The 15,751-nt window shown below is 47.3% G+C and overlaps 2 protein-coding genes across 4 annotated transcripts in view; both read left to right on the top strand.

Moving 5' to 3' along the window:
• STN1 (STN1 subunit of CST complex) overlaps nucleotides 1-3,350 on the top strand; it is a 59,728-nt gene extending 56,378 nt beyond the window's left edge. The window contains exon 10 of the mRNA XM_086377638.1: nucleotides 2,781-3,350. Within this exon, the coding sequence (XP_086233764.1) occupies nucleotides 2,781-3,103 (323 nt within the window). The 3' untranslated portion in view covers nucleotides 3,104-3,350. The remainder of the gene's footprint in view (nucleotides 1-2,780) is intronic.
• Nucleotides 3,351-12,683: 9,333 nt separating this feature from the next.
• SH3PXD2A (SH3 and PX domains 2A) overlaps nucleotides 12,684-15,751 on the top strand; it is a 249,553-nt gene continuing 246,485 nt past the window's right edge. For all 3 annotated transcript variants that reach the window (XM_086377592.1, XM_086377593.1, XM_086377590.1), the window contains exon 1: nucleotides 12,684-13,412. In XM_086377592.1, the coding sequence (XP_086233718.1) occupies nucleotides 13,341-13,412 (72 nt within the window). In that variant the 5' untranslated portion in view covers nucleotides 12,684-13,340. The remainder of the gene's footprint in view (nucleotides 13,413-15,751) is intronic.

The raw sequence follows: 15,751 nt of genomic DNA, 5'->3' as shown, positions 1-15,751 counted from the left end.
CTGAGCCACCAGGGAAAACTCCAAGAAGAGAATCTTAAAATGCACTTTATATATAGCATCTCAGTGATGCTGAGGTGCTGTCTTCACATTGAAAACTTTTCCTACATTTCTGAGTTATAATAATATGGGCAGTGAGATTTATTTTTTACTTTCCAGGCCAGAGCAAGATGCTGGTATGACCATTTCAAATGAGAAAAGAAATTACTGCCAGAAACTACTCTCTATCTGGATCAAGAAAATCTGTTATTAGCTAAATCCTTCTTTTATTTAAATGAACATATGAACTTTGTGGAGACATAAACAATCCACATAGCAAGTTGTAAAATATATACACTCAAGTGTAAAATGCCAGGGCACAGCCAAAACTTCAACACGGATCAGGACAAAGACCATTTCCAGCATAGTCCTCTGTGCCCGTCTCAGCTCATACTTCTCAGAGGCACCCATTTATATGGCCTCTAGCACTACAAGTTAACTTGGGCTATTTTGAACATTATGTAGATGAAACCATATAGTATGCCTATATCCTTTGCACCTGCCTCTATTTGCTCAACATGTGTCTGTGAACTTCAACCAGTTTGCTGTCTGAAGCTGTTGTTTGGTTTTGGTCACTGGTGTATAGTATTCTATTGTATGAACATAACACCTCTACTGACCCACTCAGCATTGGTGGACATTAGAGTGGCTTTCAGTTTTGAGTTATTATGATTAGTGCTGCTATAAATGCTTTCATATTTTTTTGGTGGACATATGTACAGATTTCTCTTGGGTGAAATTTCTCTTGAATGAAATTGCAGGGTCATGGTATAGGTATATTAGACAGAGTTGAGTAGCTGCAACAGAGATTGTATGGCCCCCCAAATTGAAAATATTGACTATCGTTGGTTTAGCAAACAGTTAGTGGAAAACTTGTCATGTGTCAGCTGTTGTTCTCAGCACAGGGGGTGTATCATGGTGAAAAAACAGACCAACATTTCTGTCCTTATGAGCTGGCATTCTCATGTTTCTGTTTTTTAAAGAATATTTATTTATTTGGCTGTCCCAGGCCTTAGCTGCCACGTGTGAACTCTTAGTTGCAGCATGTGGGGTCCAGCTCCCTGACCAGGGATCGAACCCCAGGCCTCTGCATTGGGAGCACGGAGTCCCAGCCACCGGACCACCAGGGAAGTCCCCTCATGTTTCAGTAATATCATGAATTAATCATCAGGCATTTATCTACATGATTTCTTAACCGTCCATCAGGGAGAATTTTCCATTTTGTTTCTAAAAATCTGAGCAGTGGTAACCCCTCTTGTATTAGGCAAGGAAGACAAATTGGCCTGAAAGACTGGGGTTTTCCAAGGCTCTCCTGGCACAAATGGTCTAGGTCCTTCCACAATAAACAGTATCCTCAAGTGAAAATTCACAGCCCCTCCTCTCTAACGCCTCCCATCTCTGTGGGGTATTCCTGCAGGATGCTTTGCCCTTGTGGGCTGAGCTGGACTTGGACTCCTTCCATCAGGCAGCCCTTCAGGCGGCAGTAGTCACCCCCCCCCAACCCACCCCCCGACTTCAAGGTCTAGGTCAACGTGCAGCAGTAGGGTCTAGTGCTGTTTTCTTGGAAGAAATGATTTGTTTTAAGTAACTTCAAACCGTTCAATATACTTCCCAAGAAGTTAACTATTAAGAAACTTCCTCCTCTTCCTCCCCAAATTAAAGGGAAAACAAGAACTCCAGACAAATAGGAAACATCTGATTTCCATTAAAATGAAAACTTTTAAAATATCTTTTATGAGTTTGAAGCTGTATCCATGTAAGTTACTTTTACTGATAGCAAGCATGTAAGTGACATTATCCAGGTATGAAAACTCATGAAATAAAAAAAATACTGCTTTCAGTGCATATAATAAATGCCTTACTTTCAATGCAGGGAGAAAAGTGGACATTTAGTAGAAAATTTATTTCTTCCAGCCCTTACTAAATAAATGCTGAACAAAATTTTAAAAAATACTAGAGAGTTGAAGAGGCCCAAAGTCTTGGTTTTTTTCTTGTCTAATTCATTGTTTCTTCTACCTTGACTGTGAACCCCACAAGGGAGGGCATTCTTGTTTGTGATTAAATTCCCGTTTATGGAATACACAAGCACAATGCTTACTCATCAGAGTGCCTGGCACAACACATAGGAGCTTAAAAACAATCGCTGATATTATTGTTATTATTGTTACTATTATTATTATCATGATCTTTATTATAGCTAAAGGAAACTTCTGACCTTGACTAGAACAGCGTCCGTATATTGCAGGCTAAGAAAAAGTCAGAATACTAAATAGCATAATCATCCCCTCAAGGTATGCAGGCTGAGAACCTTTGATTGTCCTCAGCACCTCCGATTCCCGCATCCCTGACCAATATCATCAGACAGAGGATGCTCTACCTTCTAAAGTTCTCTTTACTCCACCCAGAACTGTCAGCCTAGTCTAAACTGTTATCATCTCTCTTTTTTTAATTAGGCCAACACTCAAAAAAATTTTTTTTTAATTAAAAATTTTTTTTATTGGAATATAGTTGATTTACAATGTTACATTACTTTCTGCTGTACAGCAAAGTGAATCAGTTATACATATACATATCCACTCTTAAGATCCTTTTCCCATATAGGTCATTACAGAGGCCTGCTGTACAGTAGGCTCCTACGAGTTATCTATTTTATATATGTTATGCTGCACTTAGTCCCTCCGTCATGTCCGACTCTTTCCAACCCCATGGACTGTATGTAACCTGACCGCCTCCTCTGTTCACAGGGATTCTCCAGGAAAGAATGCTGGAGTGGGTTGCCATGCCCTCCTCCAGGGATCGTCTCAACCCAGGGATGAAACCCAGGTTTCCCGCTTTGCAGGTGGATTCTTTACCAGCTGAGCTACCAGAGAAGTCCAACTATTGTCTCTATAGTAGTGTGGGTATGTCAATGTCATCGCCTCTTGTATCCCACTGCCAACCCACCAAATGCCCCCGCTTATCCTCCAGGCAGCCCTCTTCACCAGGGAACCATCATGATCCTTTTAAAAGGCAAATTTTAAAACTCAGTCTTTCTCCAAAAGGAAATGTACACTATAGAATTTTTTAATGTTTAAATAAATTAATTTTAAAGCTTTGTATCGCTACCCCCAGAGATGACCAACGTTTATACTTTAGTATATGTTTTCTCCACCTTGACAACATTACCACAATTATAATTTTGCATTTATTTGGATGATTCATAAAACAATGTGTATCTTCCTTAAAAGTGTAAAACTTCCTAAGGACAAGGACTTTGTCTGGTTTGCCCCAAGTGTAGCCCCAGTTCCTAATAAACTGGGTGACATAATTGGTAACTTAAGTATTCATTGAGTGAATAAATAAATGAATAATGTCCTTGAAAAAGTAAACAGTAATTTAGTAGGGGTGTTTCGGGGTGTGGGAGCCACTCGCACCAGCCCTCTTTCTTCGAATTAATTCGCAGTCCAGTGGGTTAGCTCTGATAGTCATCCTCATGCTACATGACCCCACCCCCTGATAATTGACTGGAATGGGGTGGACATATGACCCAAGCTGGGCCAATCAGAGTGTTTCTCCTGGGTACTGGGATCTAGACTACAGAAGCAACCAGTCTCAAGTGTCTGAAATTAAGGGACTGGTAGACATTTGGGTAGTAGGGGACTACTGCTATGTGGGTAAAGTAACAGAGAAAAGCAGTCTGCAGTTCAAGAAGAATAAAACAGACACACCCGTAAGCAGAGATAAAAGACGGAGGAAAGTATCATGTTCTTAAAGATTTGCTACTTCCTGGTTCGGTTCTAAGTCCAGACATCCTTGGATGAGATAGGACTGTACCTTGGAAATTGAGCCCCTTCTCCTTCTTTCAGCCGGCTCAGCTCAAATACTCGTAAACCAACTGAGTCTCAACTGAAACATGAGCTATTTATATATTAGGCAGTAAGATTAATCAAAGTGATCATAGTAATCTTCCTGGGGTAACACCTTGTAGATGCCAGTCAGAATCCCAGCCAGATTCACCTAGGTGGGAAAATCCAGCCAGCTAAGTCTTCCTCAACCTGCCATTGTCTATCAGGTAAGAAATGAACCAACTATGGTAGCTGGAATCAAGATTGCCAGGAGAAATATTAATAACCTCAGATATGCAGATGATACCACCCTTATGGCAGAAAGTGAAGAGGAACTCAAAAGCCTCTTGATGAAGGTGAAAGTGGAGAGTGAAAAAGTTGGCTTAAAGCTCAACATTCAGAAAACTAAGACTATGGCATCCAGTCCCATCACTTCATGGGAAATAGATGGGGAAACAGTGGAAACAGTGTCAGACTTTATTTTTCTGGGCTCCAAAATCACTGCAGATGGTGACTGCAGCCATGAAATTAAAAGATGCTTACTCCTTGGAAGGAAAGTTATGACCAACCTAGATAGCATATTCAAAAGCAGAGACATTACTTTGCCAACAAAGGTTCATCTAGTCAAGGCTATGGTTTTTCCTGTGGTCATGTATGGATGTGAGAGTCGGACTGTGAAGAAGGCTGAGCGCCGAAGAATTGATGCTTTTGGACTGTGGTGTTGGAGAAGACTTAAGAGTCCCTTGGACTGCAAGGAGATCCAACCAGTCCATTCTAAAGGAGATCAGCCCTGGGATTTCTTTGGAAGGAATGATGCTAAAGCTGAAACACCAGTACTTTGGCCACCTCATGCGAAGAGTTGACTCACTGGAAAAGACTCTGATGGTGGGAGGGATTGGGGGCAAGAGGAGAAGGGGACGACAGAGGATGAGATGGCTGGATGGCATCACTGATTCGATAGACGTGAGTCTGGGTGAACTCCGGAAGTTGGTGATGGACAGGGAGGCCTGGCGTGCTGCGATTCATGGGGTTGCAAAGAGTCGGACACGACTGAATGACTGATCTGATCTGATCTGATCTGTATGAGACAGAGGGGGCAAGACATTACCGAAGCCAGACTTGACTTTTAAGAGTCTTGGATCTTTCACCTGAAATAGGCAAGTGGATTCAAACAGGATAAAGATCAGTAATTTCTAACATTTCTCAATAGAGAACTGGAAGAAAAAAGGAAAAAAAAAAGAAAGGCGGTCAAACCAAAACCAGACTCATAATTTTGGTTATTTGTGGCTTCAGGTTATTTTAAGAAACTGCCTTTGAATTCCCCAACGGATTTTTTCTTTCCTGTTCTTTTTTGTCATCCAGTGGACAAGTCAGGGTTTGCTGGCTTCTGGAAAATCCAGGGGATTTTGAAAAAGAAAATCTGTGGTGGTTTATGGTTAAAATGGAACTAGGTACACTGATCTTTTATACCAAGAGGATGCTGGTAAGTCCCTACCAGGCAGGAATATACTTGAAGGCATTCTCAGTAGTTGAGATAGACCATCCACACCCTCATCCCTGAAGGTCTTAAAGCACCATGTGCTAGTTTGGGGACCAGATGTCCCATCAGTGTTAGGGATGTAGTCTGGAGTTACGGAATAATTTTTTTTTTTTTTTCCCGTTGTGAATCTAATTGTGTCCTTGGCTTCTTTGGATATGCAAGTTGGCAGATTTCTCTCTGGTATTCCAGGGCAATGGTCATTTCCTAAGGCTGGAACTTGATTTGGTTCTATCAAATAATTCTGCTGCATAAGGACCCTCACCCTCAGAGTCAAGGCTGAGACAGGAGGCTGAGACTCTCAATGGCATCTTGTACAAAAGCTGGCTGAGATTTTGCTGATGAACTTACTGTGTTGGGAGTCAAATAAAGGTGCTTTCCACCACCTCGTGGTTTGGCAAGCAGGAGGGGCCTGTTATTACGGCTGCAATTAGTGAACAATAGGGCTAAGCAGACAGGGCAATTCTGGTGTCTCATCCTGGTCCCATTATCCAGCAACCTAGGGGAGGAGAAGTCTGGCCAGTAATTTACTCCCCTCTGGTGAAAGCAGAAGTTGATCTCACTGTCTACTCCAGATTCCGGAGGAACCATTCTCAAGACGCTCCCCAAACAGTTCTTTATTAGGGCTGATTTGAAAGAAAGAGAGAAAGGAACAAGGAAAATCAAGAGAGATGCATATACACCCCGGACTGCTTATAGTCTGTAAACTGGCAGGTTATTGGTACCAGGCCCACCTGCCTGTTCCTGCCAGAGGTCAGCCAGGGACAGAAAGGGATACAGAGCAGGGCCAGCGGCTTTGAGTTAAAGGTGCTAAAACCACTTTGACCAGGAGGGGGCTCCAAATCTCACTAAAATTTGTACATCTCTGGGTCAGTACAGTTCAGTTCAGTCCCTCAGCCCTGTCTGACTCTGCGACCTCATGGACTGCAGTACGCCAGGCCTCCCTGTTCATTGCCAACTCCCAGAGTCTCAGACCCATAAGACCTCACTTTGTCTACCAACCTAGAGCGTGCATGGTACCAGACTACCACCAGAAACCCAGAGATGGGCAGTGACTTCAAAGTCACAAGATTGGGTTGTGGTTGAGTAGGACTAGAACCCAGGATGGGGGACTCTTTGCAGCACGTAGGCATCACTTTCATCAGCAGCGTCGACAAATATCCAATTTTAAAATACAAGCATTCATTGAGTGCCTGGCATGTATAAGGCTCTCTGCTGGGTTGGGGGTGTATGTGGCAGGTGGCCGGGGTGCTGTCATCACGGTGGGGAGGGAAAAGGTGGTGCCACAGTCCAAGTCCATGGTTCTCAGACCCTCACCTGCTTCTTACTGGTTTAGAATGCACAACCTAACTAAGCATAGCAAAGTTTGAAAAAAAATTAAAAGATGTTAATAAGGGTTCAATACAGTAGTGGCTGAACTGTCATAGGGCAATTTTCAATTAGTAGCCAAATGAATGTTTGGTAATTTAACTGTTTTCACCGTTTTCCTGTATGTTGTCATCTTTGAGGTGGTTATGAAGATTACACGGGAGAGGAGGTTGGCTGGGCTCTGCGTATGGGAGCTGATCGGATTTGCATGTGCACAAAGGGACTTTGGAGACACACATGGTCCCTGACCTTAAGGAGCATCCTGCCTGGAATAGGCAGGAGAGGGGGTTCTAAGGAGCCTGTGATGCTTGTGTGAATGGAGAATTGGAGTGTCAAGGGAGAGTAACATTCTGGATCTGCAGGCATCTGTAATGCTCTAAATGATTTCTTCTTGCATGTGAATAGGTTTATGAGAGTGGTGAAGGACAAAGATGGGAGATCTGGTACTCCCTAGCTGTGTGGCATTGGGCAGCTTGCTTAGTTTCTCTTGGCCTCAGTTTGTGCCTCTGTAAAATTAAGGACTAAGTAAACTCTCTGATCCCTTCCAGTTGGAAAATTCTTTGGTTCTAAGCATCCTACAGTTCTCTGTTTCTGAAAAATCAGATTTTCAGGTATCAGTCAGTTTGTATCTTTATTTTGGGTCCTCTTTCCCTTATTTATCCTAAACTTCAAAAAAAATGACATTATACTTTGTCATTAGAACTCATATTATGTCCTTGAATTGGAGTCATCCCCAATTCATGGATGGAGGTGGCAAAATAGGGGTTTAGCTAGTCCTCTTCAGCACTACTAACTCCTTGAGCAGATGTCTTCAACACAGACCACCCAGTGTACCTACTGTGTGCCAGGCATGCCGGACATTGAACAAATGAGACACCATCTTGTCTCCAAGGAGCCTTCAGCTAGTGTCAGTCATTGCTGGAAAAGTGCCAGGCACATGCGAGGCACTCAGTAAACATGTGTTGAGCAGAAAGGCATGCCTAAGGCACTGCTGGGAAAGAAGTCTGCATAAGCTTGACACATACCCAGGGAAGAAGGGAGAGTCTGTACCATTTTATACTTACAGTCTCTTGGTTCTATAGCCCCAGGAGAGGGAGATTTTCTCCCATAGGTATTGATTGATAACTTCTACGCAACTAGTCCCCAGAGATCTTGGCACCATGGGGCTGGGTGGGGGCTGGTGCTCAGTTGCTCCCTCCGACTGAGGTAATTGGGAGCACAAGGAGAAGTGGGGGGTCCTCAAGTTGTGCTTCAAGACCCTGAATTTAGGAGATGTCAGGTTGTTGGGGTTTCTTAAACCAGAAGAAGGCCGTCACCTTGTAGCCAAGCATCCTCCCTCTCTCCCCTAGATCTCTTATCCTCAGGTCCATGTTCAAATCCTGATCCAGAAGAAGGAGGGTGAGCAGAAAACCACCAGTGCCTCTTGGGGGAGTGCTTGGACTCACAAGGGGACTCAGGACAGCTAACCCTCTCCTTTTTTTTCCCCTCCAGCAGCTGAACACCCCTCACTAGGGGCTTCTCAGGCTTCACTAGCACTTCCAGAACACCTTGCAGTCCACAGAAGAAGAGTGGCTGTGTGCTGTTAAGAATCTTTTGACCAGGAACCCACGGGTTGTCCAGATTTTCTACCAGCAGCCCTCCCATTTTCCTACAGCCCAGCCCTTTCCTTGCAGAGCTCAGCACTGAGGGTCTGTCCAGGCCTCCCTCCCACTCCCACAAGGAACAGGACTTGCTCAAGGCAGTGATGCCTGGTCTCCTCCTTTCCACAGCACTGGGCATCACTTTCAGATCTTCTTCTCCCAGGACGCCTGCCCAGCATCCACAGTGATTTTTCTACCATTCTCTCTGATACAGAAGCCCGTTGCCTGGTGTCAAGATCTCTCACGGTCTGGAGCCCCTACGCCCTTCCTTCCTTGCTTCGATGTTGGGGGCCAGAGTGAGGTACTCCGCCCGTGACAAAGGTCATGAGGAAGGAGGCTCGACATACGCAAAGGCGGGATCGAGCCTCAGGAGTCCCCCTGGAAATCCTCGAGCGTCTACCCCCATAATCAGAGCCTGCCTACTTTACTACTTTGTGCTCTTACCTACACCTCTGACTTTACGGGGGGCTGTCCCCCACCACCTCTTTCGGAGAAGGAGTTAACCTAGAGCTCCAGTCAATAAAAACTCTTGGGTGTGACAAGAGTGTTTTAACCTACAAACTCCTCTGAAGGTTCTCTAGCCTGCCTGACAGGCTCGTCCGGCCACATGTGATTGCTCACAGCCTCCCAACCGTGAGAGGCATGAGATGCTTTAAACCTTCTAAAAACAGGTTCCTTAGAAAAGTTAGAAAACTATTAGTATAAGTATAATGGGCTGATTAGAAATTGTGTTGGTGAAGGGTTTTTCATTTGTTGAGCCGATGTTTGTTGCTAAGTCTCCATATCCCCTGCCCTTACACACATTAATGAATATATAGAAGGAATAAGTATTAACCTTTGATATTAATCACGTTAGACCTTAGGCTAAGTAAATTCTTTCCTTAACTAAAACCCACTACACCCTCATCCTGTAGGAATGTAACTTTATTTGGGTGGCGTCTGTTTTGAGAATAATCAGCCCTGGAGAAATAAGTGTCCTGATTGACTGTCACAAGGAGAGGGTCGTAAATTGTCAGCAGGCCCCCCTGGCCAGAAGATGATGTAACACCCCTAAGACCTCTGTATACATTTGTGTGAAGCACCTGACTTTAATAAAAGTCAGGACTGCTGTCCCCACGTGACTTTTGTATAACATCTCAGTGTATAAAAACAGACTCTGGAAAATAAAGAATTGGGATCAGTTTCTCGAAATACTGGTCTCCCCATGTCTCTCTCTCTCTCACTCTGGCTGAGTCTCCATCTGGAGCGCGGAACCCACCATGCTTACTAATTATGCCTGGGCTTCTAAGATCCGACCGGGGAGGCCTCAGTGTCTCCTCTCCTTCGGGAGAACGGAAGGACGCCTGTGGCCTACGTAAGTGGTGCAAACTTCTTGTCTTGAAGTTTTATTGTTCTCCCGCGTAAACCAAGCTACTCAGCCTCTTTTCTCCACTGAATTTTCCTACTGAGCTATCCTCATTCTATCACTCTTTATATCCTTAATTAACGTTTAATTAAGCAATTGTTTCCTGATCCTCGCCTATGCCGTCTCTCCTTCGAATACCCTGGATCAGCCGGGGCAGGACCCTGGCACTTCCTCTTCCTGTGTCTCACTCCCTTCCCTGACTCTCCCCTAGGTGCACACTATCCTCCTGGCCGTCTGTGTATCACTGCAGGTTCAGGCTTCAGTGTCCTCGCTCCACCTTTCCTTCTCCCCCAATCATTCATTCAACAGATTCTCGTACAGTGACTACTAGTGTGGATAAGGTGAAGGTTTGCTACATGAGGAGTGCAAAGAAGTAGGAGATAACTTACAGCCAGTCCTGTGCACCAGCCACTCTCGGAAGAGATGAATGTGTTATGGACAAATACACACAAGTTGAACAGCTTGTGGCAAGTGCAACCGACCTGGAGGACTTCAGAAGAGGCAGAGTATTCCAAGGTATTCTAAACTCTGCCCATAGAGACTTTAGAGACCATACAGAGTCCCTACAACACAGACAGTTTCCTCTAGGAAGTTCTCCTGATTATTCCAGGCCTCCACTTTCTGGAATCCTAAAGGGCATTTCAAATAGAAGGGGGAAAAATTGGAAGCAGAAACAAATTTTACTTTCTTGGGCTCCAAAAATCACTGTGGACAGTGACTGCAGCCATGAGAGTAAAAGATGCTTGCTCCTTGGAAGGAAAGCTATGACAAACCTAGACAGCATAGTAAAAAGTAGAGACATCACTCTGACAAAGGTCGTCTAGTCAAAGCTATGGTTTTCCTAGTAGTCATATAGGGATGTGAGAATTGGACCTTAAAGAAGGCTGAGCACCGAAGAAACGATGCTTTTGATCTGTGGTACTGGAGAAGTCTCTTGGGAGTCTCTTGGAAGCAAGGAGGTGAAACCAGTCAATCCTAAAGGAAATCAACCCTGAATACTCATTAGAAGGACTGATGCTGAGGCTGGAGTTCCAACACCTTGGCCACCTAATGCAAACAGCTGACTCATCGGAAAAGACTGTGATGCTAGGAAAGACTGAAGGCAAAAGGAGAAGGGGTAGCAGAGGATGAGATGTTCAGATAGCATCACTGACTCAATGGACATGAATCTGAGCAAACTCCGGGAGACAGGGGAGGACACAGGAGCCTGGCATGCTGCAGTCCCCGGGGTCACAGAGTCGGACATGACTCAGCAACTGAACAACAACAATAATGGACATTCCCAGGTGGCTCAGAGCTAAGACTCTGCCTGCCAAGCAGGAGATGCAGGTTCGATCCCTAAGTCAGTAAGATCCCCTATAGAAGGAAATGGCAACCCAGTGCCCCAGTATTCTTGCTGGGATAATCCCATGGACAGAGAAGCTTGGCAGGCTACAGTCTGTGGGATCACAGAGTCGGACGCAACTGAGCATGCAATGGACATTTTATTACATACTGTCTTCATGGTGTCCCTGTTTCTCGAGTGTACTTTCTTCTCTTTGAGGGAAGGGACAAGCATTTGTCAACTGGATTCAGTCTTCAGTTCCACAAACATCACCTGAATTCTCTCACTCTCTCTCTTTTGTTTTTTAATGCCCTGTAAAGGAGCACAGAATAAGTGCTCAATCAAGCCTAAACTTCTAGAATTTTAGAGAAGAAATTAAAAAAATATATTTTTTAAATGTCAATATCCATACATGATAATTATGAAAAACAAAACAAAAAACCCCCTCAAAATGGTCTCCAAAGGAGTAACTACTGCTAGGAGTTTGGAATGTATGTAGGGACAAGTCTTAAAAGACCATCTAGTTCAGCACCCCCATTTCACAGAAAACTTTAAAATGACTCTAATGCCTGTGGTATTAAGTGATTTGCTCCAGGTCAACTAATTAGATAGCAGCATCCTTTGGTGTCCTAGCACCCTTCTTCAAGAAAGCTGGAAGGATAATAGGCTACTCTGTACCAAGCAGTTGTGTGAACAGTCTTAGAACTTGGGATCTACATGAGTTCTGACAGTACAGAGAAAAAAGTATTAACACAGTTAGAACTCTTGGCCTCCATTTCAGATGCTTGGCATTGCTCCACAGTCACAAAGTTTATTGTGATTGTGAACAATAGGATTAATTGTGAAGACACTACTTTAAATATTTGAAATTAGAATGGAAAAATGCTGGAAACAGGTGGGGGGGGGGGGTTGGGGTGTAAATTGAATTAAATAGTAATTGTGTCCCAAGTCCAGGGATGGACAAGTGACTTGAACAGTAGGTTTTCTAAACCAGAGGGAGAGGTGGTGAGAAAGTCAGAGTCTGGGGCCAGTGATGAGCTGGTCCCCAACCCAGTGGTGGATTTTCCCTTCCCTCCTCCCCGACCTGGAGGAGAGGGTTCCAGGGAAGCCTTAGGCTTAAAGGCAGGAGTGTTATCGTCTTGTAACCTCACTGGTGAATGATATCACAGATTGGTTATCCAGGCTCAGATCGATAAGCGACTCAGGCAGTGGATCGATCACATTTCCGGGGAGAATATACCCTTTGTGACCCGCAGGGGGGCAGGTGGTTTATCAAAAGAGGCTCTGGCTTGAAAGGTTTAATGCCGCCTACTTTCCCAGTCCTCGTCTCCAGCTCAGAGGGCCTGAGCGAAAACGGTGGGGTAATAAACTACTTTTCATGAAAGAGCTCTGGGGGATAGGAGTGGGAGGGGGCCGTAAAGGTGGTGGCCGAAAGGCACAAATCCGCTCCCAGACCGAAAGCCGGGGCGGGGGCGCTCTGGGTTCATTCCCCCTCGCCCCTCCTCCCTCCGAAGCCACCCCGAGTTTCCGTGCCTGGCCAAGTCGCCCAGCGCCGCGCCAGGCCGCTGGCCGCGCTCTCTGCGCGGTGGGGGCGCGCGGGCCCGCTCCGGCCTCTCCGGCCGGGCTGCAGCCCCCCTCCCCGTCGCCCCGAGCCCCTCCCCCGGGCCCGGAGCCCCTCCCCGCGCGCTTCCCCTCTCTCCCCTCCCTTCCCTTCTCTGCCTGCCCGGCCCTGCCTCCGCCTCCTGCGCCCGCAGCCTCCGTCAGCGCCGAGCCCCCCGGAGCCGGAGCGCAGAGAAGGGGCGCCGCCGGCCCCTCCCTAGCGCGCTGACAGCAGGCTCCGGGGCCCCCGCCCCGTCCCCTCGCCGGCGGGACACACCCCCGCCCCTCCTCTGCTCCGCCAGTTCCCGCCGGACCCACCGGGCGGCGGAGACAGCGGGCGGGCGAGCCGGAGAGCTGCGGCGGCGCGGGAGGGAAGGGGAGCGCGGCAGGCCCACGGGGAGCCGCCCGGGCGCACGGAGCCCGCGTGCCCTCTGAACAGCCCCGGTCCAGCGGCTGTACCTGTGGGCTTGGGGAGCCCGGGTAGCGGCGCGCCGGCCCGAGGTAGCTGGGGAGACCCGGGAACCCGGGAAGCGGGACAAGGAGCCGGGGCCGGACCGGGATGAGAAGGTGACGCCGCCGGGGGGCGCCACTCGCTTTGTGGGGGAAGATGCTCGCCTACTGCGTGCAAGATGCCACCGTGGTGGACGTGGAGAAACGGAGGAACCCCTCCAAGCACTATGTGAGTACGCCCCCACGACCCCTGCGGGAGGCTGGCCAGGAACCCCCTGAGGGCCCCTGGGTGGCCCCTCAGCCCTCTCCGTGGTAAGTCCCGGAGCTGAGCGCCTACAGGGCAGCCTTTGGCGGTGGAGTCTCTTGGCAGGGCTGTGATCTCCAGGGAACCCTTTTCTGACCTTCCTCCACTGCTCCCCCCCACCCCCCCGCCCCACGCCCGTTTTCTTTTTTTGGCATTGGAATTGGCAAGTGGCTGCCCTTGTCTGTTACAACGGTGAAGTCATCTGTCCGCCTGAGCTTTGATAGATGGTGGGGGGAACGTTCTTCAAACCCTTGCTGGGAAGCTCCGTTGGGAAAGAGCATCTTCCCGGCCCTCCCTGGGGGCTCGGGTCGCTCAGGCGCACGCAGATCGAGATGCTTTCAGAGGTTACCCTGGGGACGGACGCCTTGCACGAGCCTCCTACTTGTGCCCTGGTCTCTGTCTCCCCAGGCTTGGGTCTGGGGGGCCGAGAGAAGCCGCCGCTTCTGCCCTACCTCCACCCTCAGCCCTGAGCTTTGATTACCTTCTTAAAGCCCTCGTGTCGGTCGGTGTGAGGAAAATTGTGGCTTTTCCTTTTATCCCTCCTCTGGACGTGACCCTTAACCGGGGTTCATGTCCTCTTAAGTGATGCTCCGTCTCCGACACGAGGAGGGAAATGTTTGCTGTGGTCTCTGAGGAGCGGCCGGCTGCCCCTCCCCCTGCCTTCCCAGACTTAATGAGAAGGGGCTAAGGTTGACTGAGCCGAGCTGGGGGCCAGTAGGACGCGACGCCCTTTCATCTCAGCCCATCCCGTCTTCCCATCCTTCCCACCTTAGGAAGTAAATGGTGTCCTTGGCTCCCGAGGCTGCCAGTCCTAGCAGCTTTGCTCCTGTTCTTGAGACAGAAGAGACAGCAAGGACTGCATCTTATTTGCAAATTAGGCATTTAAAGGAGCATTTAGAATGCTCAAAGCATTAATTTTCACAATTAAAACAGGCTGTGGGTTGCTGCCCTAGACAGCACGTTGATCTCTGCCTTTTATTTCCTTGTTGGAAGGGGACTGGGTTTGTGCTAATGTCAGCCTCAGGCTACTCTTTCTGTCTTTATCCCCAATAGCTCTGATCTTCGGGTTTCTTTTTAGTGGAATAAATGAGCTTGGACTCAGGTTGGGGAGGAGGTGAACCAAGGAGTCTGGTTCCTGAGGGGACGGAAAGGTGGGTGCTGGTGGGAGGGTTCATCCTTTCCTATCACTGGCCCAGCAGGCATCCCCCCGCCCTGCCCTTTGGAGAAAGCTGTCTTTGGAGGATTTGGGTTCCCATGTGGTCGTCCTCCTCTGAGGCAGATGTCCATTGGCATATCCCAGCCCTTATTATGAAGTCAGCCTTCCTAACTTCTTTTCTCTAATGTTGCAGTTTTAGGGCTTCTTTTCTAGTCCTCAGGTAAGGTAGGCACTGCTTTCAACAGATGGCACTCTCTGTGGATCTTAGGTGAAACATCAGACCTTAGCTATGACCAGTGATGTCCAAGGTTACAGATGTGGAACACACTAGCCAGGAGCATTGCTAAAGGGACTAGGGGCCCGCTGCGAGCAGTGTTGAGAGGTTGTTAGTGCTGAGGCTTTGAGTGAGAGGCTCTCGTTCAAAGCCTGGCTCACATACTGAGTAGCTGTGCAACTTTGGGCAACTTACTGAACCTCCATGTACCTCAGTTTCCTCATTTTTCAAATGAGGATAATAGTAGTATCTACTTCATAGGATTGTCTGGAGAATTAAATGAGATCATCCATGCAAAGCACTTAGTGCGGTCCTGGCACATAAGGCACTCATTAGATGGTAGCTTATGATTGGCATGATTCTGACTAAGAAAGCACTTTTGAAAAGCAGCTATTAATGGTCTGGCAAGAAGGAAGAAAGATTTGGGGTTTTAAGATTGCTAATAACTTGTTCTCTGTGAAAAATACAAAAAAAAAGTCCCGTCCAGTTCCATTGACATGATCATTTCCTCCCTTTTCATGGACAGTGTTTTCTGGGATGTGTCCGCTTCCCTTGTTAAGAATCAATGATGCTATATGTGGGCCGGGAGTGATGTCACTGAGCAGACGGGAGCATACAGAGCCCTGAACGCAGGTTGTGGAAAACAGCTAAAAGAGACAGTGTTGTGTGTTATGGAACTGTGGAGCTGGCAGGGACCTGAGGACTCCTGAGACTCCACCCGTTATTTTACAGACAAGGAAACTGAGAACCGGTTGGGGTAGAGTCGCTTGTGACACAGCAAGTCACAGCACCTGGGTCTAACTGGCCTTCTGCCCATCATGTTTGTTGGGTTCA

The sequence above is a fragment of the Bos grunniens genome, chromosome 26 (genome assembly GCF_055505025.1).
Source record: "Bos grunniens cultivar Pamir isolate PY7600 chromosome 26, Bosgru_T2T1.0, whole genome shotgun sequence".
NCBI classification, from domain to species: Eukaryota; Metazoa; Chordata; class Mammalia; order Artiodactyla; family Bovidae; genus Bos; species Bos grunniens.
This window is presented reverse-complemented; position numbering and strand designations above follow the sequence as displayed.